The sequence below is a fragment of the Danio rerio genome, chromosome 4, assembly GCF_052040795.2.
Source record: "Danio rerio strain M-AB ecotype USA chromosome 4, GRCz13ab, whole genome shotgun sequence".
Lineage (NCBI taxonomy): Eukaryota > Metazoa > Chordata > Actinopteri > Cypriniformes > Danionidae > Danio > Danio rerio.
In genome coordinates, this window is record NC_141024.2 from 54568854 (window position 1) to 54591686 (window position 22833).

The 22833-nt window shown below is 40.9% G+C and overlaps 1 protein-coding gene, 2 long non-coding RNA genes and 7 other non-coding genes across 10 annotated transcripts in view; 2 read left to right on the forward strand and 8 right to left on the reverse strand.

Annotated features, from left to right (window-relative positions):
- LOC148682168 (uncharacterized) overlaps positions 1–22833 on the forward strand; it is a 283001-nt gene that overhangs the window by 69764 nt on the left and 190404 nt on the right. The gene's annotated exons all lie outside the window — the stretch shown is intronic.
- LOC148682169 (uncharacterized) overlaps positions 1–22833 on the reverse strand; it is a 204127-nt gene that overhangs the window by 14270 nt on the left and 167024 nt on the right. The gene's annotated exons all lie outside the window — the stretch shown is intronic.
- trnav-uac (transfer RNA valine (anticodon UAC)) lies at positions 3097–3169 on the reverse strand. Its single transcript has one exon. It is a non-coding gene; the product is annotated as a tRNA-Val (tRNA).
- On the reverse strand, positions 3276–3348 carry trnav-aac (transfer RNA valine (anticodon AAC)). The gene has a single exon. It is a non-coding gene; the product is annotated as a tRNA-Val (tRNA).
- Positions 5778–5850, reverse strand: trnav-uac (transfer RNA valine (anticodon UAC)). Its single transcript has one exon. It is a non-coding gene; the product is annotated as a tRNA-Val (tRNA).
- Positions 8517–8589, reverse strand: trnav-uac (transfer RNA valine (anticodon UAC)). Its single transcript has one exon. It is a non-coding gene; the product is annotated as a tRNA-Val (tRNA).
- trnav-aac (transfer RNA valine (anticodon AAC)) lies at positions 8696–8768 on the reverse strand. Its single transcript has one exon. It is a non-coding gene; the product is annotated as a tRNA-Val (tRNA).
- Positions 10098–10180, forward strand: trnal-cag (transfer RNA leucine (anticodon CAG)). The gene has a single exon. It is a non-coding gene; the product is annotated as a tRNA-Leu (tRNA).
- Positions 11264–11336, reverse strand: trnav-uac (transfer RNA valine (anticodon UAC)). Its single transcript has one exon. It is a non-coding gene; the product is annotated as a tRNA-Val (tRNA).
- On the reverse strand, positions 16700–22200 carry LOC108183444 (uncharacterized). The gene is made up of 3 exons (XM_087248680.2): positions 21798–22200; positions 18328–18720; positions 16700–18148 (listed from the first exon to the last, which is right to left on the reverse strand). Exons 2-3 carry the CDS (start codon positions 18667–18669, stop codon positions 16931–16933), a joined length of 1560 nt encoding a protein of 519 aa, XP_087104806.1. The 5' UTR covers positions 18670–18720; positions 21798–22200; the 3' UTR covers positions 16700–16930.

The window sequence follows — 22833 nt, forward strand, 5'->3', positions numbered from 1 at the left end:
TGATTAAAATGATAGTTTTCTGGATCAAGGAGCAATATGCAAACAAATATTTTTTTTTTTACTACCAAAGGAATAAAGTATTGCATTATGTTATATACAGTATTATTGTACTATTATTACATTATGCATTTCAACAAAAACATACATTGTATATTACAACATCACACTATTTTTTAGCCCGCTTTTTTTATTTTTTTCCACCAATTTCTGTTTAATGGAGAGAAGATTTGTTCAGCACATTTTTTAAACATCAAAGTTTTAATAACTCATTTCTAATAACTGATTTATTTTATCTTTGCCCTGATGACAGTAAATAATATTTGACTAGATATTCACTTCTATACCACTTAAAGTGACATTTGAAGGTTTAACTAGGTAAATTAGGTTAACTAGGCAGGTTAGGGTAATTAGGCAAGTTATTGTATAACGATGGTTTGTCTTGTAGACTATGCCAAAAAAAAAAAAAGCTTAAAGAGGCTCATAATATTGACCTTGAAAAATGTATTCGAAATAAAACAAATAAGACTTTCTCCCAGTAGAAAAAATATTAGCATACCTGTGGTAGCAAAAAAAAAAAAAAAAATATATATATATATATATATATATATATATTTTTTTTTTTTTTTTAAATAAGTACTTTTTCAAGATAATACCTCAGACTCGTTGTTTAGAAAAAGTACAAATTTTAGCTTACACTTAAAATCGAAACAAAGTATTTACTATTAGTGTTTATTATGTATCATTATCTGAAGACAAGATGTTAAAATGTAGCTTTAAAAACTGTGACCCTGACCATGACCTGACCATGTAATTTAATCCAATCACAGAAACTCAAACCGACCAATCAGCAAGTGTCTGCTACCCCCCACTGTGCAAGAGGTGTGAAAAGAAGCAGGTCTCTAGCAACACCTCAACTTTTTTATTGCTTTTTGTTCTTTTCTCTCCTATGTTTGAACTTTGAACTGAACTTTGAACACCTTGAACTCTTGAAACACTGAAATTGTCATTTCTTTTGATTTAAAAAAAATGTACCATTGACAATTGCGGTGAAATCTTTGATGCCACTGATGGAGTAGACGGGGGCTGGGGCTGGGCCTCAAGTTGTCTCGTCTCCATCACCTCCTGAGCAGGTACAGTAGGGGCAGGTTGTTGCACCGTTTGTGCTGGAGCAGCAGAAGCAGTACTATGCTGAAAATAATCACAAAAATACATATAATCATAAAAAAGGAAAGACATTCTAGTAAATAAAAATAAACATGTATTGATTCAAAAATGTGAAAACCACATGTGCATTTTAGCACACCTCCAAGCAAAGTCCTCTGCCCACGAGATTGCAATGGGCAATTCTCAATCTGAAAAAATCATGAAAAATATAATAAATAATTTTACACAATACAAAAAACTTTTATAACTAAACAAGAATTTTAACTCAATGACTCCCTTAATAAAGCACACAATAGCTCCGTAAATTAATTTACCACTGTTTCTAGAATGTGTTTAATATTTGTCTAATATGTAATTGTACAGTTTGTATCTCCAAAAACGAAAAGAAGAATCAAAGGAACTGGACAAGAACATTTCAGGCCTTAAAACCACATGCTGTATACTGTACACTCATAATCCCTTCCCCCACCTTTTCAGATCTCTCTCATAAATGGTCAAACTTACTAAATTATTCGAAGTAAATCTCAAAATACATGCAATTTAAAACACTTTAATATTTAAAAACAAGTATGACATGTTTTACACAGATACTGTACTGAATGTACTGAAGCCTAACAAGTTAACGTTACTCTGTTAAGCAAATTTCAACAAACGTTATATCATGTAAACGAAATACACACCCTTTGATAAATCTCATGCCACTTTTTTTGTTGAGGAGCTGGCCTGTTGCCCTCATTTGATGGCCAAACTCCTGTGCTGGCAAACTTTTTCAGATGTGAAATCCAGTCAGCGTCTGACATGGCTTTATGAGATTTTTCAGACATTTTTCTCCTATAAATTAAACGGTTTTGAATTAAAGTATCCAAATTTGAAATACAACACACTAAAACATTCATTCGTGCAATTGTGTAGTTTTTCCTACCTTTTTTAAGAAATCACTATCGGAAAAAATCCTTTACTGTAAGCAAAACGATGCTGTGCTCTGTCGATCGATGCTGTTCGTTGAATATCACTGATGGTCAATGAACTTTTTTGACCTCTGACCCGCCTCCAGAGGACCGCGTCATTTCTTCGTGCACCTTCGGCTCAGTTCAGAAAATTGATTGACATCTGACTAACCTGTTTGACTGCACACCTAGCGGTGATTCTTGGAACAGTTCCTACCCCCCGGCTTCAACATTGTCTCGACTCTGATTGGTCAAATGTTGAAAATGTTGAGAATTCCGGTCCACGATTGGATGCAAATGTTGAAGCGCTGCAACGTGATTGGCTACAATGTTGGAGCGTATCGCTCCGATTGGCTCTCATCTTCAACATTTGTGAAATATTGTCGGACTATCCTTCGGCAGCTGGCGTTCAGGTCGCAGTCTCCCCTGGAGGCGTGGGTTCGAATCCCACTTCTGACAAACCGAGCCTGCGGCGATGCGCTCAGGCTGAAGTCTTTAACTCCCTGCCACCATGTCCGAATGATACAGTAACACTGACAAAACGCCGCATCACGCGGGCTTTAATGCAAGTGCACCGAAAGGGGATCAAAAGAATTGTCCTGGGATGGCGTTGATTTTTAAGGTTTGCAGGGCATTTTTTCATCAAATCCTCGTACAACGTCAAGTCATGGCATTTGACAGATCCACGACCTTGTATCGTGCATCCAGGCCAGTGGTGCTTCAAGTATTTATAGTCTTTTTTTATAGAGCTGTCTTGTACGGTCCGCATCGTGGAGGGCCAGGAAACGCACTGGCCACCTGCTCATGCACAACACATAGCTAAAAGAAATCAGATTCTACGCAAGTTTGCAACACCGCGAGGGGAGGTAAACACTGAGTTGAATTCAAACTTCTAGCCTCACAACGCTCTGCAGAAAGAATGTTTTCAGTGAACATCAGTACTCAACAGAAGCCTGATTTGACAATCGTCGTAAAAGCCAGAGGTTGTTTCCACCCAGTTTCGAACTGGGGACCTTTCGCGTGTAAGGCGAACGTGATAACCACTACACTATGGAAACCTTAAGAAGTACAACTAGCAGATAACCCTTTTTGATTGGGTGCCTGGTGACGATCATTGCTGGTGCAGCAGTGGATGCTATTATTTTCTCGCCAAACGAAGAGCACTGTTTCTGCTCGGTTTCGAACCGAGGACCTTTCGCGTGTTAGGCGAACGTGATGACCACTACACTACAGAAACCCCACAAGTGCTTTCCCCAGCGAGGTTAGGCATGCAAGGATAAAACAAGGTGTACGCGTTTGTCAATCAAGCGGACAAAGCCAACTCAGCGTGACAAGCTCCCTGCAGGTATTAGGGCCAATTTACAATCCGGGCCCAACACAGCTGTACAGGTCCTAGCGAAATGTCCCCTTTCGTCCCAGTTGAAGCACCTGAATTCTGGGCATTCCTTCATCACATGGTCTGAGCTCATGCGTAGTCGACAGGTTTTTACCTGATTGGTGTGCATGACTCTAAAGTGCTGTGCCCCTTCAGCCGTCTCGATTTTGGTACTGTATGGTAGGGAGACCGTCTCTTCTGGAAATCTGTTTTTTACAAACCTTGTTCCATCTTCTATGTTTGTGCCTGGATACAGTCTTCTTTTAGTTTTAGACATGGGGAAAACTCCCCATCCCTCTAGCTTACTTAAAATTTCTTCATCAGCTAGGTAAACAGGCAGATGCTTGAACGAAACAACATAGTCTCTGTTTTGTAACCTCCGTACTTCAGATTTCACTCCTTTAATTGTCAATCCATTGTCTATTAAAATTTCGGTGTCATCTTCAGTCTCCATTGTTACTTCATACTCCCTTGTTTGTTTGGGTCTCACCGCCAGAATTCTTCCTTCTCCAATCAGCTCCGTGACTGCTTTGATTATATCAAACCTTCTTGCATCTTTTACATTTTCTACTTCTACAGTTACTGTTGCTTCCTTTGTGCACACTCTTCTTTGTATCTCTTGCTTATCCTTACCTTTTTCACCTCTTCGTTGGCCGGGCTCTTCATTTTATTTATCTCTTTGTCTGCTGTCAAGTCCATTTTTTTAATCTCTTCGTCAATTATCCAGCCCATTTTCTTTATCCTTTCGTGCAAGTCCCTCCATTCCCATGTCGTTGCCGGGTAATCTGTCCATGATTAAAAATAAAAATCACAACATAACCACCCTTCAGTCAGCAAAATGCTGCTGTTGGGTGGTTTTTAAAGACAAAAATAAAACAAACAAACAAACCACTCAAGGTCAATAAACAAAAAGGTAGACAAGCAAAATGGGGAGAGCCTTTCTCTCCTCACTGCTGCCAACTCACTTCCTGTTTGCTCTATAGCGCCCTCAGGGTGGTGTGGTCGTAAGCAATGACAGCTGTCAAGTGTTGGCTATTGAAACTAGGCGCAGCCCCAGGAGCCGAGCACAGCTTAGCTGTCTGCTGCGCCAATGAGGTGGACAGCCGGAGCTGGGCAAGCTGTGAAACACCAGATTCCATGTCACGGTACTGCGGTGTGGCTCCCAGGAGACAGCTCCTGCCATACTTGCATGTCAGGATGGCCGAGCGGTCAAAGGTGCTGCGTTCAGGTCGCAGTCTCCCCTGGAGGCGTGGGTTCGAATCCCACTTCTGTCCGAATGATACTGTAACACTGACAAAGCGCCGCATCACGCGTGCTTTAATACAAGTGCACCGAAAGGGGATCAAAAGAATTGTCGTGGGATGGTGTTGATTTTTAAGGTTTGCAGGGCATTTTTTCGTCAAATCCTCGTACAACGTCAAGTCATGACATTTGACAGATCCACGACCTTGTATCGTGCATCATCCAGTGAGCAGAGAGCCAATTGAGAATGCGCGTAAAAGCAAATCTGAATGTTTCCGCTCAGTTTCTAACAGGAGACCCTCCGCTTGTAAAGCCATCGTGATAACCACAGGAGCCTCCGGTTAGGGTGAGAGCACTGTCTTGTGGTGCCATCGCAGAGAGACTGAAAGTCACTTTCCACAATGCTTTCATTCAATGTTCTACGCTGGTGGAATCACTTTGCCATTCCCACTCGGATTACGGATACACTGGTCTCCTTCAAACGACAGCTATCTCTTCAGAGTACACCCGAACCCCGGTGAATATCCCTCTCTCTAAAGAAAACGACACTCCTACTCTAGACTAAATTCCCTGAGCACAAACAAATTACTTGGAATATATAGCCCTTTTTCGTATGCATTGCCTCGTCTTGTTGAATCGCTAAATACCTCCACTATTGTATGTCGCTTTGAACAAAAGTGTCCACTAATTGTATGCTTCGGCCCAGTTTCGAACAGGAGACCTTTAGCGTGTAATGCAAACATGATAAACACTACACTACGGAAACCAATAGGCCAGTGGTGCTTCAAGTATTTATAGTCTTTTTTTATAGAGCTGTCTTGTACGGTCCGCATCGTGGAGGGCCAGGAAACGCACTGGCCACCTGCTCATGCACAACACATAGCTAAAAGAAATCAGATTCTACGCAAGTTTGCAACACCGCGAGGGGAGGTAAACACTGAGTTGAATTCAAACTTCTAGCCTCACAACGCTCTGCAGAAAGAATGTTTTCAGTGAACATCAGTACTCAACAGAAGCCTGATTTGACAATCGTCGTAAAAGCCAGAGGTTGTTTCCACCCAGTTTCGAACTGGGGACCTTTCGCGTGTAAGGCGAACGTGATAACCACTACACTATGGAAACCTTCAGAAGTACAACTAGCAGATAACCCTTTTTGATTGGGTGCCTGTTGACGATCAATGCTGGTGCGGCAGTGGATGCTATTATTTTCTCGCCAAAAGAAGAGCACTGTTTCTGCTCAGTTTCGAACCAAGGACCTTTCGCGTGTTAGGCGAACGTGATGACCACTACACTACAGAAACCCCACAAGTGCTTTCCCCAGCGAAGTTAGGCATGCAAGGATAAAACAAGGTGTACGCGTTTGTCAATCAAGCGGACAAAGCCAACTCAGCGTGACAAGCTCCCTGCAGGTATTAGGGCCAATTTACAATCCGGGCCCAACACAGCTGTACAGGTCCTAGCGAAATGTCCCCTTTCGTCCCAGTTGAAGCACCTGAATTCTGGGAATTCCTTCATCACATGGTCTGAGCTCATGCATAGTCGACAGGTTTTTACCTGATTGGTGTGCATGACTCTAAAGTGCTGTGCCCCTTCAGCCGTCTCGATTTTGGTACTGTATGGTAGGGAGACCGTCTCTTCTGGAAATCTGTTTTTTACAAACCTTGTTCCATCTTCTATGCTTGTGCCTGGATACAGTCTTCTTTTAGTTTTAGACATGGGGAAAACTCCCCATCCCTCTAGCTTGCTTAAAATTTCTTCATCAGCTTGGTAAACAGGCAGATGCTTGAACGAAACAACATAGTCTCTGTTTTGTATCCTCCGTACTTCAGATTTCACTCCTTTAATTGTCAATCCATTGTCTATTAAAATTTCGGTGTCATCTTCAGTCTCCATTGTTACTTCATACTCCCTTGTTTGTTTGGGTCTCACCGCCAGAATTCTTCCTTCTCCAATCAGCTCCGTGACTGCTTTGATTATATCAAACCTTCTTGCATCTTTTACATTTTCTACTTCTACAGTTACTGTTGCTTCCTTTGTGCACACTCTTCTTTGTATCTCTTACTTATCCTTACCTTTTTCACCTCTTCGTTGGCCGGGCTCTTCATTTTATTTATCTTTTTGTCTGCTGTCAAGTCCATTTTTTTTATCTCTTCGTCTATTATCCAGCCAATTTTCTTTATCCTTTCGTGCAAGTCCCTCCATTTCCGTGTCGTTGCCGGGTAATCTGTCCATAATTAAAAATAAAAATCACAACATAACCACCCTTCAGTCAGCAAAATGCTGCTGTTGGGTGGTTTTTAAAGACAAAAATAAAACAAACAAACAAACCACTCAAGGTCAATAAACAAAAAGGTAGACAAGCAAAATGGGGAGAGCCTTTCTCTCCTCACTGCTGCCAACTCACTTCCTGTTTGCTCTATAGCGCCCTCAGGGTGGTATGGTCGTAAGCAATGACAGCTGTCAAGTGTTGGCTATTGAAACTAGGCGCAGCCCCAGGAGCCGAGCACAGCTTAGCTGCCTGCTGCGCCAATGAGGTGTACAGCCGGAGCTGGGCAAGCTGTGAAACACCAGATTCCATGTCACGGTACTGCGGTGTGGCTCCCAGGAGACAGCTCCTGCCAAACTTGCTTGTCAGGATGGCCGAGCGGTCTAAGGTGCTGCGTTCAGGTCGCAGTGTCCCCTGGAGGCGTGGGTTTGAATCCCACTTCTGACAAACCGAGCCTGTGGCGATGCGCTCTGCCTGAAGTCTTTAACTCCCTGCCACCATGTCCGAATGATACAGTAACACTGACAAAGCGCCGCATCACGCGGGCTTTAATGCAAGTGCACCGAAAGGGGATCAAAAGAATTGTCCTGGGATGGTGTTGATTTTTAAGGTTTGCAGGGCATTTTTTCGTCAAATCCTCGTACAACGTCAAGTCATGACATTTGACAGATCCACGACCTTGTATCGTGCATCATCCAGTGAGCAGAGAGCCAATTGAGAATGCGCGTAAAAGCAAATCTGAATGTTTCCGCTCAGTTTCTAACAGGAGACCCTCCGCTTGTAAAGCCATCGTGATAACCACAGGAGCCTCCGGTTAGGGTGAGAGCACTGTCTTGTGGTGCCATCGCAGAGAGACTGAAAGTCACTTTCCACAATGCTTTCATTCAATGTTCTACGCTGATGGAATCACTTTGCCATTCCCACTCGGATTACGGATACACTGGTCTCCTTCAAACGACAGCTATCTCTTCAGAGTACACCCGAACCCCGGTGAATATCCCTCTCTCTAAAGAAAATGACACTCCTACTCTAGACTAAATTCCCTGAGCACAAACAAATTACTTGGAATATATAGCCCTTTTTCGTATGCATTGCCTCGTCTTGTTGAATCGCTAAATACCTCCACTATTGTATGTCGCTTTGAACAAAAGTGTCCACTAATTGTATGCTTCGGCCCAGTTTCGAACAGGAGACCTTTAGCGTGTAATGCAAACATGATAAACACTACACTACGGAAACCAATAGGCCAGTGGTGCTTCAAGTATTTATAGTCTTTTTTTATAGAGCTGTCTTGTACGGTCCGCATCGTGGAGGGCCAGGAAACGCACTGGCCACCTGCTCATGCACAACACATAGCTAAAAGAAATCTGATTCTACGCAAGTTTGCGACACCGCGAGGGGAGGTAAACACTGAGTTGAATTCAAACTTCTAGCCTCACAACGCTCTGCAGAAAGAATGTTTTCAGTAAACATCAGTACTCAACAGAAGCCTGATTTGACAATCGTCGTAAAAGCCAGAGCTTGTTTCCACCCAGTTTCGAACTGGGGACCTTTCGCGTGTAAGGCGAATGTGATAACCACTACACTATGGAAACCTTCAGAAGTACAACTAGCAGATAATCCTTTTTGATTGGGTGCCTGTTGACGATCATTGCTGGTGCGGCAGTGGATGCTATTATTTTCTCGCCAAAAGAAGAGCACTGTTTCTGCTCGGTTTCGAACCGAGGACCTTTCGCGTGTTAGGCGAACGTGATGACCACTACACTACAGAAACCCCACAAGTGCTTTCCCCAGCGAAGTTAGGCGTGCAAGGATAAAACAAGGTGTACGCGTTTGTCAATCAAGCGGACAAAGCCAACTCAGCGTGACAAGCTCCCTGCAGGTATTAGGGCCAATTTACAATCCGGGCCCAACACAGCTGTACAGGTCCTAGCGAAATGTCCCCTTTCGTCACATTTGAAGCACCTGAATTCTGTGCATTCCTTCATCACATGGTCTGAGCTCATTCATAGTCGACAGGTTTTTACCTGATTGGTGTGCATGACTCTAAAGTGCTGTGCCCCTTCAGCCGTCTCGATTTTGGTACTGTATGGTAGGGAGACCGTCTCTTCTGGAAATCTGTTTTTTACAAACCTTGTTGCATCTTCTATGCTTGTGCCTGGATACAGTCTCCTTTTAGTTTTAGACATGGGAAAAACTCCCCATCCCTCTAGCTTGCTTAAAATTTCTTCATCAGCTAGGTAAACAGGCAGATGCTTGAACGAAACAACATAGTCTCTGTTTTGTAACCTCCGTACTTCAGATTTCACTCCTTTAATTGTCAATCCATTGTCTATTAAAATTTCGGTGTCATCTTCAGTCTCCATTGTTACTTCATACTCCCTTGTTTGTTTGGGTCTCACCGCCAGAATTCTTCCTTCTCCAATCAGCTCCGTGACTGCTTTGGTTATATCAAATCTTCTTGCATCTTTTACATTTTCTACTTCTACAGTTACTGTTGCTTCCTTTGTGCATACTCTTCTTTGTATCTCTTGCTTATCCTTACCTTTTTCACCTCTTCGTTGGCCGGGCTCTTCATTTTATTTATCTCTTTGTCTGCTGTCAAGTCCATTTTTTTTATCTCTTCGTCTATTATCCAGCCCATTTTCTTTATCCTTTCGTGCAAGTCCCTCCATTTCCGTGTCGTTGCCGGGTAATCTGTCCATGATTAAAAATAAAAATCACAACATAACCACCCTTCAGTCAGCAAAATGCTGCTGTTGGGTGGTTTTTAAAGCAAAAAATAAAACAAACAAACAAACCACTCAAGGTCAATAAACAAAAAGGTAGACAAGCAAAATGGGGAGAGCCTTTCTCTCCTCACTGCTGCCAACTCACTTCCTGTTTGCTCTATAGCGCCCTCAGGGTGGTGTGGCCGTAAGCAATGACAGCTGTCAAGTGTTGGCTATTGAAACTAGGCGCAGCCCCAGGAGCCGAGCACAGCTTAGCTGCCTGCTGCGCCAATAAAGTGGACAGACGGAGCTGGGCAAGCTGTGAAACACCAGATTCCATGTCACGGTACTGCGGTGTGGCTCCCAGGAGACAGCTCCTGCCAAACTTGCATGTCAGGATGGCCGAGCGGTCTAAGGCGCTGCGTTCAGGTCGCAGTCTCCCCTGGAGGCGTGGGTTCGAATCCCACTTCTGACAACCCGAGCCTGTGGCGATGCGCTCTGGCTGAAGTCTTTAACTCCCTGCCACCATGTCCGAATGATACAGTAACACTGACAAAGCGCCGCATCACGCGGGCTTTAATGCAAGTGCACCGAAAGGGGATCAAAAGAATTGTCCTGGGATGGTGTTGATTTTTAAGGTTTGCAGGGCATTTTTTCGTCAAATCCTTGTACAACGTCAAGTCATGACATTTGACAGATCCACAACCTTGTATCGTGCATCATCCAGTGAGCAGAGAGCCAATTGAGAATGCGCGTAAAAGCAAATCTGAATGTTTCCGCTCAGTTTCTAACAGGAGACCCTCCGCTTGTAAAGCCATCGTGATAACCACAGGAGCCTCCGGTTAGGGTGAGAGCACTGTCTTGTGGTGCCATCGCAGAGAGACTGAAAGTCACTTTCCACAATGTTTTCATTCAATGTTCTACGCTGGTGGAATCACTTTGCCATTCCCACTCGGATTATGGATACACTGGTCTCCTTCAAACGACAGCTAACACCCATCTCTTCAGAGTACACCCGAACCCCGGTGAATATCCCTTTCTCTAAAGAAAACGACACTCCTACTCCAGCACTAAATTCCCTGAGCACAAACAAATTACTTGGAATATATAGCCCTTTTTCGTATGCATTGCCTCGTCTTGTTGAATCGCTAAATACCTCCACTATTGTATGTCGCTTTGAACAAAAGTGTCCACTAATTGTATGCTTCGGCCCAGTTTCGAACAGGAGACCTTTAGCGTGTAATGCAAACATGATAAACACTACACTACGGAAACCAATAGGCCAGTGGTGCTTTAAGTATTTATAGTCTTTTTTAATAGAGCTGTCTTGTACGGTCCGCATCGTGGAGGGCCAGCAAACGCACTGGCCACCTGCTCATGCACAACACAAAGCTAAAAGAAATCAGATTCTACGCAAGTTTGCGACACCGCGAGGGGAGGTAAACACTGAGTTGAATTCAAACTTCTAGCCTCACAACGCTCTGCAGAAAGAATGTTTTCAGTGAACATCAGTACTCAACAGAAGCCTGATTTGACAATCGTCGTAAAAGCCAGAGGTTGTTTCCACCCAGTTTCGAACTGGGGACCTTTCGCGTGTAAGGCGAACGTGATAACCACTACACTATGGAAACCTTCAGAAGTACAACTAGCAGATAACCCTTTTTGATTGGGTGCCTGTTGACGATCATTGCTGGTGACGCAGTGGATGCTATTATTTTCTCACCAAAAGAAGAGCACTGTTTCTGCTCGGTTTTGAACCGAGGACCTTTCGCGTGTTAGGCAAACATGATGACCACTACACTACAGAAACCCCACAAGTGCTTTCCCCAGCGAAGTTAGGCGTGCAAGGATTAAACAAGGTGTACGCGTTTGTCAATCAATCGGACAAAGCCAACTCAGCGTGACAAGCTCCCTGCAGGTATTAGGGCCAATTTACAATCCGGGCCCATCACAGCTCTACAGGTCCTAGCGAAATGTCCCCTTTCGTCACATTTGAAGCACCTGAATTCTGTGCATTCCTTCATCACATGGTCTGAGCTCATGCATAGTCGACAGGTTTTTACCTGATTGGTGTGCATGACTCTAAAGTGCTGTGCCCCTTCAGCCGTCTCGATTTTGGTACTGTATGGTAGGGAGACTGTCTCTTCTGGAAATCTGTTTTTTACAAACCTTGTTCCATCTTCTATGCTTGTGCCTGGATACAGTCTTCTTTTAGTTTTAGACATGGGGAAAACTCCCCATCCCTCTAGCTTGCTTAAAATTTCTTCATCAGCTAGGTAAACAGGCAGATGCTTGAACGAAACAACATAGTCTCTGTTTTGTATCCTCCGTACTTCAGATTTCACTCCTTTAATTGTCAATCCATTGTCTATTAAAATTTCGGTGTCATCTTCAGTCTCCATTGTTACTTCACACTCCCTTGTTTGTTTGGGTCTCACCGCCAGAATTCTTCCTTCTCCAATCAGCTCCGTGACTGCTTTGATTATATCAAACCTTCTTGCATCTTTTACATTTTCTACTTCTACAGTTACTGTTGCTTCCTTTGTGCACACTCTTCTTTGTATCTCTTGCTTATCCTTACCTTTTTCACCTCTTCGTTGGCCGGGCTCTTCATTTTATTTATCTCTTTGTCTGCTGTCAAGTCCATTTTTTTTATCTTTTCGTCTATTATCCAGCCCCTTTTCTTTATCCTTTCGTGCAAGTCCCTCCATTTCCGTGTCGTTGCCGGGTAATCTGTCCATGATTAAAAATAAAAATCACAACATAACCACCCTTCAGTCAGCAAAATGCTGCTGTTGGGTGGTTTTTAAAGACAAAAATAAAACAAACAAACAAACCACTCAAGGTCAATAAACAAAAAGGTAGACAAGCAAAATGGGGAGAGCCTTTCTCTCCTCACTGCTGCCAACTCACTTCCTGTTTGCTCTATAGCGCCCTCAGGGTGGTGTGGTCGTAAGCAATGACAGCTGTCAAGTATTGGCTATTGAAACTAGGCGCAGCCCCAGGAGCCGAGCACAGCTTAGCTGCCTGCTGCGCCAATGAGGTGGACAGCCGGAGCTGGGCAAGCTGTGAAACACCAGATTCCATGTCACGGTACTGCGGTGTGGCTCCCAGGAGACAGCTCCTGCCAAACTTGCATGTCAGGATGGCCGAGCGGTCTAAGGCGCTGCGTTCAAGCTGGGGAACAATCGTCCAACAAAGAAGGGGAAGAAGGGAAGAAAGGGGGGAAGAAAGAAAGAGAAAAAGGGAAGAAGAGGGGGAAAAAACGAAGAAGGGAAAGGGCGAATTCTAAGCTTCCTGGACACGCCTTCCCTGCACCTGCTTTATGTCACGCACAGGGCTGATAGTGGAAAAAATTCCTGAGCCTGAACTTTTTTTCCTTGCTGATGTTTTAATTTAAACGCATTTATTTTATGTATTCGTAGTCATACTTCCGTACGTAATATAGTCATTTGACAGTACATGTCAGTCAAATTTATTGTGGCATGCTTATGTATGCCAGTAATGTCAGTGACACATGCCAGTGTCAGTGATCTTGTGACATGTGCCAGTAGGTGTCAGTATAAGCACGTTATAAGCACATTAATCTTATAAGTCTCTTTGCTTTAATATTTAAAAATCATTAGGCAAATGACACCTGTTATCTTACATGCATATATGTTATGAGTTTTCAACATGCATTTTATTATAACTTTTTAAAGGATATTATTTAAAATACCTTAAAATGAAAATAAGTTAAATAATAAAATAAATGAATGAATTAAAAACATAGAGAAGTCCATATTGTAGGGAACAAAGAAACTGCCAGGATGCAATAATATACAGTACAACAGATAAGTGTAACCCCTCCCATACATAAGCATGCCACAATAAATTTGACTGACATGTAATCAAATGACTATATTACGTACGGAGGTATGACTACGAATACATAAAATAAATGTGTTTAAATTAAAACATCGTGGAGTAGCTCAGCAAATAAACTAACTTGCGACGCGATAAATTAGGTTAAAAGTCGCGTAATGATTAAATATGGTTTTGCTCGGGTTAATTAATGTCATAAGCTTCGCCGGGTGTCGATGTCACTGCAGTGACATGCAGCGCGACACTCTGAGTGGCACAGGTCACTACACATGTCACGAGCGAGTGACACATGACAGTGGAAAACTGGACGTGCCACCGGAAGTGTCACTACACTCAGTGGCATGTGCCAGTGTCATCTGTACGTCAGATGTCGTGTCACTCCATGTTAAAACTGCTACTGTGAATCCGCGTTCAAGCGCACACAATAAGCTAAAACTCGCCCCAAGCACCGGCAAAAACAAATAACAATGAATGTGTCGAGGAAAGAGTAAGGACATATCTTAATTATTTATTAATAAACTTATTCTGAGTCAGTGTCGCAAAGATCCTGACTGGCAACCTTCTTTTGGACTCGCCTTTACAGTGAAATTCATCTTTACGGATTACATGAAGGAGTTTTTTTGTTTTCGATTTGTTTTATTTCGTTAAGTAATAATTTAAAGCTTTCTATAAATATATTTATTATGTCTGTGAGGCATATACATTTTGCTTAATTTTGTTAAGCGCTCCTGTTAAAAAACCAGACGACAGAAAGCGCATAATTTTGATTTTCTTTATTTGATAAAAACGCTGGAACGTTTTTTGATGTATTACTCGTACTTTGTGAGCAAAAATGACGGATAACTTTAAATTGCTCCCACTGAAAAAATGCAAGTGATTGCTCTGGCGCCTCGATGTCCTGCAAGCTTTTTATAAGCAAACTATGCGCCTAATAGCACACATTCTTTAACGTTTAAGCTACCATTGTTTTATACTTGAACTGTTTTATATCTTTTATTTTAGGCAAGTCGTGATGATCTGAGAAGGCAAACTGATCAAACAGACAATGATGGTCTTCCGCTGGGCGCTGTTCGTTAAAAAAAACAACAACAAAAAAAACTTATTTTTAACGAATAAAAAATGCTCCAAACGTTTTTCTAAATAAGCTGAATAAAAAAACGAAACTAAATATAAACACTTTGCCATTAGGCTACATACAAAACTGAACTATTTCATAGCTGAAACACTAAGTTGTTTAAGGAGAAGGGGGAAATATATTTTTGTCCCGTCTATTGCTTCACCGTTATTTCGAGAATAAACCCAGCGTAAATATGCAGATGTCATTCCCAAAACATATCAGCGTGATATGTGCCGAAAACGAAAGTTTCATACAAATTCTGAATGGATTATAGCCTGGAAAGTGCAAAGCACGCTCCTCTTATTATCACTAAAAAGCGTCACTAATCTTAGTTCATAGAGATCTCACAAAGATCCGTTATTTATAAAGCTCTCTAAATTACACAATCTTTTATTTACATGGCGTCTACACTCAAAAGATGATTCACGAGCACACAACATGGCACTTAATAAAAACCAATCCGGCGCTTTCAGCAGTGAGTGAATTCTGTGAATCTAGAGAAATGACAGATCAATATCCGTGAACCTGATTTTTTTTTTCCCCGCAGCCACAGTACGCCGGAAATCCGGCGTGGTGCCGGAACGCTATCACCCCTGCACGCATAGTGATACTGTTCTGTGTTAAAACAACGCAATTTGAGTTACATTGATTTCGATTGCAGGTGCTCACCAAGGCCGGGGTTCGAATCCAGCTAAAGACGCTTTATTGTTATTGGTTAATTATTACTCAATAAACTAACTGTTTAAATGTGTAATGCTCCAAGGTAAATAAAATATGCCTAAGCGCTTTATTCTTGTGTTTTTTGACATTCTTTCATGAAAAATAAAGCATACTAACTTGAATGTGTCACTATTTAGTAGTTGTTGTAGCATTGTTATGCTTATGGTTATTATTGTTCTGTATTTTGATGTACAAATGATCTATAGAAATGTCATATAGTGTACACACACACACACACATATATACATATATATATATGTGTGTGTATATAGTGTGCATAGTGTATATGGAATTAAAAGTCAAGTAGTCAGTTATTTATATATGCATTATTTATCTAACAACTGTCAACAGAACAGTAATGAATATAGAGTAGAAAATGTAAAAATAATAAATTAGTTATTAATAATACAGTATTAACAATATAAATAAACAATGTTAATAAAACGTTAAATACAAACAGAAACCGACACAAAGTGGACTTAAAAGTCAAGGACATTTATTAATGCAATATTTATTTAACAATGGTCAACAAAACAGTAATGAACATGGAATAAAAATTCTAAAAAGTTAAATGTTAAATATTAACAGAATAAATACAAAATTAACAAATTAAATAAAATGTTAAATAAATTTAGAAACCATCAATAAGTGAAATAGAATAAATTTAACTATTATGGTTGTAACCTGTATACACTTTATACATACACACACATATAAATAATAAATAAGTTAAATAAAATGTCAACAAAATAAATAAACTTTAAATAAATTTAAAATAAAATAAATAAACTTTAAATAAAACTTTTCTGCAATAAAACAGAATCAAACAAGGTAATTGAAGAACTATTATGGTTATAAAGTGTATAAACTATAGACATACACATAAATAATCAACAGTTAAATAAAATGTTAACAAAATAAATTATTTTTATAAAATGTGAAATAAAATAGAAACCAACAAGTGAAATAGTATAAATTGAAGATCTATTATGGTTGTAAACTTTATACACTCTGTACACACACACACATACACACACACACACACACACACACACACACACACACACACACACACACACACACATATATATAAATAATAAATTAAATAAAATGTTAACAAAATAAATACACTATTTAAATAAAATGCGCAATAAAATAGAAACCAACAACAAGTGAAATAGAATAAACTGTAGAACTATTATGGTTATAAACTATATAAATACACACACATATATAAATAATAAATAAGTTAAATAAAATGTTAACAAAATAAATTATTAAAAATTAAAATGTGCAAAAAAACAAGTGAAATAGAATAAAATGAATTATTATGGTTATAAACTGTAAACACTATACACACACACACACACACACACATAAATAATATAAAAGTTAAATAAAATGTCAACAAAATAAATACACTATTTAAAGAAAATGTTAAATAAAAATATAAACTAACAGCAAGTGAAACTGAATAAACTGAAGAACTATTACACTATATACATACACAAACAAACAAACACATTATTTTGGGTTGGTCCTTTTCATTTCCTCTAGCCACTCTTCTTTAGTTAAAGTTTCAGTCTGTGGGCAGTACACCCTGCCCCTGAGTTGGCTATGGCCTGTGGCATTTGTTTTGAACTGCCCACACTTTTTACAAGTGTTCGCTTGAACAGTTCTACGGTACGGTCTTTTGGGAATGGCTCCAGATGTGGACGGTGATGCAGCAGGCTGTGAGCTGGTACTGGACATTGTTGGCTGAAGTGGTGGCTGTCTGAGTGGCATCCCCTGCACCATTGGGATACCCTGGGCCATCTGCACTCCTTGCATCATCGGGATACCCTGGGCCATAGGGATTCCCTGGACCATTGGCACAGCCTGGAACATTGGTACACCCTGAAACATCGGCATACCCTGGTACCCTGGTGTAGCTGGGATGTATATGTTGGGTACCATCTGCAGCGATGCTCCAGGTGCTGGTGGTGTAAATATGACCTGGGTCTGTACTGGTGCCTTGGGTCTGAGTGGGGGTCGTCCAACAGATGTCTGCCTCTGCCTTGCCTGACCTGCTGTGCTCTCTGGCAACACATACTGGTGCTGCTCTCCTGGTTGGTCTGGCTCTGTCCGAAGACTTTTGGCAACTGGGAGAGGCTCCTGGGCTTCTGGGAGGTGTTGAGGCAACTGAATACCCTGAAGCAGCACAGACAGCTCCTGTTTCTTCTGTCTGTTATTAAACCACTGAATCAGGGTATTCTGGTTTACCTCAACCAGCTGCATGGATGTACCTCCCATTACCAAGCTGTTGCCCAGTACGAGTTGCCTAATCCTGCGGTAGTCTTGCAGGATCAGAGACCATCTTGAAAGGGTTCCCTTGCCTTTTCGCTTGGGACTAGGGTGGATGGTACAAAGCCTAATAAAGATGGTCTCCACAAGACGGCAACAGTCAGGCCACTGAGCAGGAGCACTGCTCGCACCCAGCACACATCTGGTAGTGCTCTCCACGCCAGGGGTGTGAGTGGGCTTCTTGGGTGTTTTAAATCGCCCACTCAGCAGTCGCTTCTGGTGTTGAGCTGCATACTCCACCTGCTTCTTGTCTTGGTCATGCAGGCTTTGCCAAAGACCAATGATCTCGTTGGCCTCCTGGTTGGTGAGGCTGAGGCTTTTGTGGGTCCGAAGCTCAACCAGATATTCAGCCAGCCTGTCCACATGCTGGAAGCCCGGAATATTTTGGTAGTCAACAGCCTAATGAAAGCACAACAAAATAAAATAGCATATTAAATTTTTCAATGCATAATTCCATAATTGTTTCTGTTATCATGTTGAAGCTGCACTACGGAAATAAACCTGATGCGTGTTTGACTTTACACTTTATTTTAAAATTATTCTAGATCACTGTAAAGACAGAAATTAGTGGGACTTACAGTCTCTTCATCACCATCATCATCGTCGTCATCATCATTGTCTTCGTCATCATCTTCCGTAGCCTCTTCTGGCTCTAAGGGCACAGGTGAAATTGGTTCTTCAGGCTGCGCAGGTGGGTCAGGGACCAGTGCAGGGCATGTGGAGACTGGCAAAGAAGCGACACTGCTGGTGACTGCAGTGGAGGAACCCAATCTCAATGTGGAGGAGGATGGTGACAGAGCAGCCTCCGGATCAACAATAGTGTGATCCTCACTGATGTCACAGAAGCCCTCATCTTCTTCTCGCTCATCCACATTGAGATCCTCAATGAGCTCAGCAGTCTGCCCACAGTCTGGGTTCATGTTCTGCAGTGCCTGACCAGTCTGCTGAAACAGATACTGCACTCCAATGAGCTCACCTGAAAAAAATAAATGAAACATAAATAAACAAATTTTAAGAGCCATGTTTGATTGGGTGTTGAAGTAGCAAGTAGTTTTAAAAGCTCAACGTCAAGGAAGAAACAAACAAAAACATACATTTTAATCAGAGATCCAAAACATAATAAATATTCAGGACAAAACATCTAATGAAATGCAATGGAAATACAACGAAGACAGAGAAATGTACAAATAAATTTCCCTTAAAGCTTGTAGCATTATGTTTGATAATGACATGTAATAATAATGTAATGATAACTTTTTATCTTGCTTTACTTTAGTAAATAGTCATGAAACAATACATTTGTTCTTACAAATATTTAAAGACAAGTAAAGATTTCACAGCACAAAGCTCATGAACATTGACCTACTGTATCAAACTGGATACAGTAGATGGAGAGAACACAGAAATTGCAGGTTTATTAACAATAGCAACAAACAACAAACAAACACACAAAGACATTTAATGCGTTTTTACACAATGTTTGTGCAGAATCATAGCTGGGATGAAACGATTGAGGTGTAAATGAAAGGACTCGAGAGATGTGGAGCCCCTGGCAGGTCCGTAGCAGAACACCTCCCTTGGTTATGCTCCCCGTTTCAGTATAGAGCACGACACCAGGGGGTCCTGAATGCATTTTATATGCTTTTTTTGGACACTCCAGATGTGCTCCATCCTTTCCTTGTCTAAAAGAGGAATGCCCAGCGAGTCATTGCCCTTGTTGCTCATGAGCTCAGTAAGAAGCTGTTCAAGTAGAAGGGTGGTAGTCTCCTCCCCACGGGTCCTCCTCCGGCAATGGAGAGCCAGCTCCTCCCTGGTGAGATGCTTGTTGACATCAGCATCTGTCAATGCAGGCCAACATTGGGACATCAACAATGCTCGCTTTGCTTGGCGTAGCAAAGAAACATCAGCTGCATCCCATTCAAAAATGCACGCAGAGATCTGTGACATGAAGATGGGATACAGTTGATGAGCATCAGTTGTACGGCAATCCTGCGCAAAAAGTGCCAGATGTCCAATTTCACAGTCAACTTCGGCCATCCTCTGAACCTGGCTTTGAGTTTGGTCTCACCCACATAAGTGCAGCACCCACAGTCCACATACAAAACAGCAGGTGGATCCACACCAGCCTCCTGGTATCTTCTGACCAGCCCATCCACCATCCTGTCCAGTCCTGCTCCTTCCTGGGCAGTGAGCACACTTATCAGAACCTGACCAAACTCATTGCCAACAGAGGTGAGCCAGAGTCCTGTTCCTCTTGCTGTCCCGGCCAGCTTTTTTGTGATCTAGATTAGACAAGAGAAGAACCATGGTGTATCGTCAGATCAAGCAGACTACACAAAGGGTTTTTACCAATGCTGGAATATAATAAAGAAATTATAAATTGATGAATATCCACTAACCTTTTTAGTTGAATCCATTTTCAAGATGGACCCATGGGTCGATGTTATCCTGGCATGGATTTCATTCAACCTTGTCAAGATGTCCTGGCTGTAGACAGTGAGGAGCCACTTGCAGCTTGGCACAACTGTAGGTGCTGGGGGCTCCTGGAAGGTGATCGGCAACACCCCAGGTCCACTGAGGAAATCCACACACTGAGTGGTGTAGCGGGCCCCTTGTGGGGCTGTTGCCTAGTCCACGCTCACGCAGTAGGCGAATGACTCTTATATCACAGGCGTACCTTAGGAACAGAAGAATATTAATATAAACATATATATATATATATATATATATATATATATATATATATATATATATATATATATATATATATATATATATATATTTGTAAAGTATTTTCATATATCTGTGATGATAGGTTAACAACTGCACGAGGAATAAAGGTGTTCAATTACTCACTTCTGTGTGAGAATGACCCGAAACTCTGAGCGATGGCCAAGATCCAGCTGCTGCAAGACAGTCTGACTCCAGGACACATGCGAGGCTTTGCACTTGGTACAGATGAGGGTTTCTGTAACCATGTTGTACATCCTGTCGATGTCCAGAACCTGCCGTGCCCTTTTGTGCAGACCTCCACCTGTCAGCTGATGCTGTCCACATGCAGGATTAGGGCAAAGGACTTTGACCCTCCACAGCTTGTATGGCATCCACAGCAAAAGTGAATGACAGAAAAATCTGTCTGGAGCTGGAGCCTGATTGTATGTAAGTGCAGGCTGTGGAGGGTAATACCAGAGCTGGAGGTTGTCTCGAAGCTCTGGCTTTCCTTTGGACCCCATTTTAAAAAGCCTGCTGGCAATCCACTTGTGGTCCTCTGGTGGCAAGGTTTCAGCCCAAAGGCGCGGAAGTGGAACAGCTGATGGAGCTTGCAACAATGACCCAGAAGGTGCAGTCTGTGAAGGAAAATAGATAAAACCTTTAGTCTGGTAATGTAAATGCACCTTACATATTTGAGTGAGTACCCTCACATGTTATCATGATTATAATCTAAATACCTTTGATTTTAAGTGATTGTTTTTAAATACCTTATTATGTATTTCAATTCCAAAAATCATTAATAGAATTTCACCAATAAACATTTTCTTTAAAGAAGCAAACGTATTTTCCAATACAGTTATTTCTCTTTTTCCTTTCTACTTCTTTTCCATCCATTTTCTTTTCTTTTACTACTGTGAACATAAAATATCAACAACAGAAGGCAAAATTTTTGTGATTCTTTGCTTTATTTTTTCCTCTTTATTTTGTTAGCATTTATACATATATCAAGCTTAGTTAATTAACATCAAGTCAATTTAATTGGCTGGTCTTAAAACCACTTTGTGTGAATTCAGCTGGGGCAGCAAATATGCAAACCAAATTACCTTTTTTGGACAGAAAATATGAAATGACTTACTGAGACAATGCCAGACAGCTCTGTGGAACTGGTCACTGCCGTAGTGGATGTGAGGACGGGGGCAGAAACTTGAAGGTCCTGTGTCAGTACAAACAAGCAGTATAACAAAGTGCATTTTGTAAATATATATCTATAAGTAACATTAACTAATCAGAATTTTTTGCAACCATTACTTTAGTTGAACATTAATGTATAAAATACATTGGAAATGAATGATTGCTGCTAAACTGTAAAATTTTGTCACAGCGCTTTTATGCAGAACAAAAAGTTTAAAGAATGGTGCTTATTTTTAATATATATGTTTTTATGCACTAAAAGAATACTACAGAGATGTTTTATTGAGATTTAATGTGACTGTACTTAATAAAAATACGAATTTACGTAAAACAAATGCTTATACCAAATTCTCTCAGAAAGCTATGTGGATTATGACAATACTTACAGCCATGCTTGGTGTAGAAGCACTACACACTGCTGAACTGGGCTGAACGTCAAACTGTGATGGTCTTCTAGCCACACTAAGATTTGGCTTTGCTGCAGCAATGTGGGATCCGGAAAATCCTGGTTTGGTGAACTCAAAAAGGGCAAGACAAAAAGCATTTCATTAAAAACACTGTGTTCACAATGGCGAAATGTACACTACTGTTCAAAGGTTTGCGATCTGCTCAATGTATTTTTTTAATGTTTTAATTATGTTTATCAAGGCTACATTTATTTGATAAAATATTTAGTAAAAACTGGAATAATGTGAAATAATAATATAGGCAAATTAAATAAATAAAGAATAATTTATTCAAACAATTCAAATCAAATAAAATCTACTTAATTTATGAGCAAATCAAACACAATAGAATTCTTGCAAAATATGAGTAATATTAAGCTTTTATATTTTAACAATAATAATTTTTTGAACATTAGTGTATATCACATTAAATTTCAAGCAATTAGAAACTATCTTTCTATATGTCAGTTGTACAATCAGTTTGATTTCTCTACAGTGTTTCGAGTTCAAGCTGTTTTTTACTACCACCCTCTGCTACTTTTACAGGTAGAAATAAGATATAAGTTAGAATAGATTTAATTAGACAACTGGTTCATTGCAAATAAATGTGACACATTAGGCTTTGATTAAAATTATAGTTTTCTGGATCAAGGAGCAATATGCAAACAAATATTTTTTTTACTACCAAAGGAATAAAGTATTGCATTATGTTATATACAGTATTATTGTACTATT

What these genes read in the sequence shown, in the direction of transcription:
- LOC108183444 (XM_087248680.2), bottom strand. Translation starts at nt 18,669, where the DNA reads ATGAACCCAGACTGTGGGCAGACTGCTGAGCTCATTGAGGATCTCAAT. An exon ending in ATGATGGTGATGAAGAGACT is followed by an intron (nt 18,149 to 18,327) that starts GTAAGTCCCACT and finishes TGCTTTCATTAG; the next exon opens with GCTGTTGACTACCAAAATAT.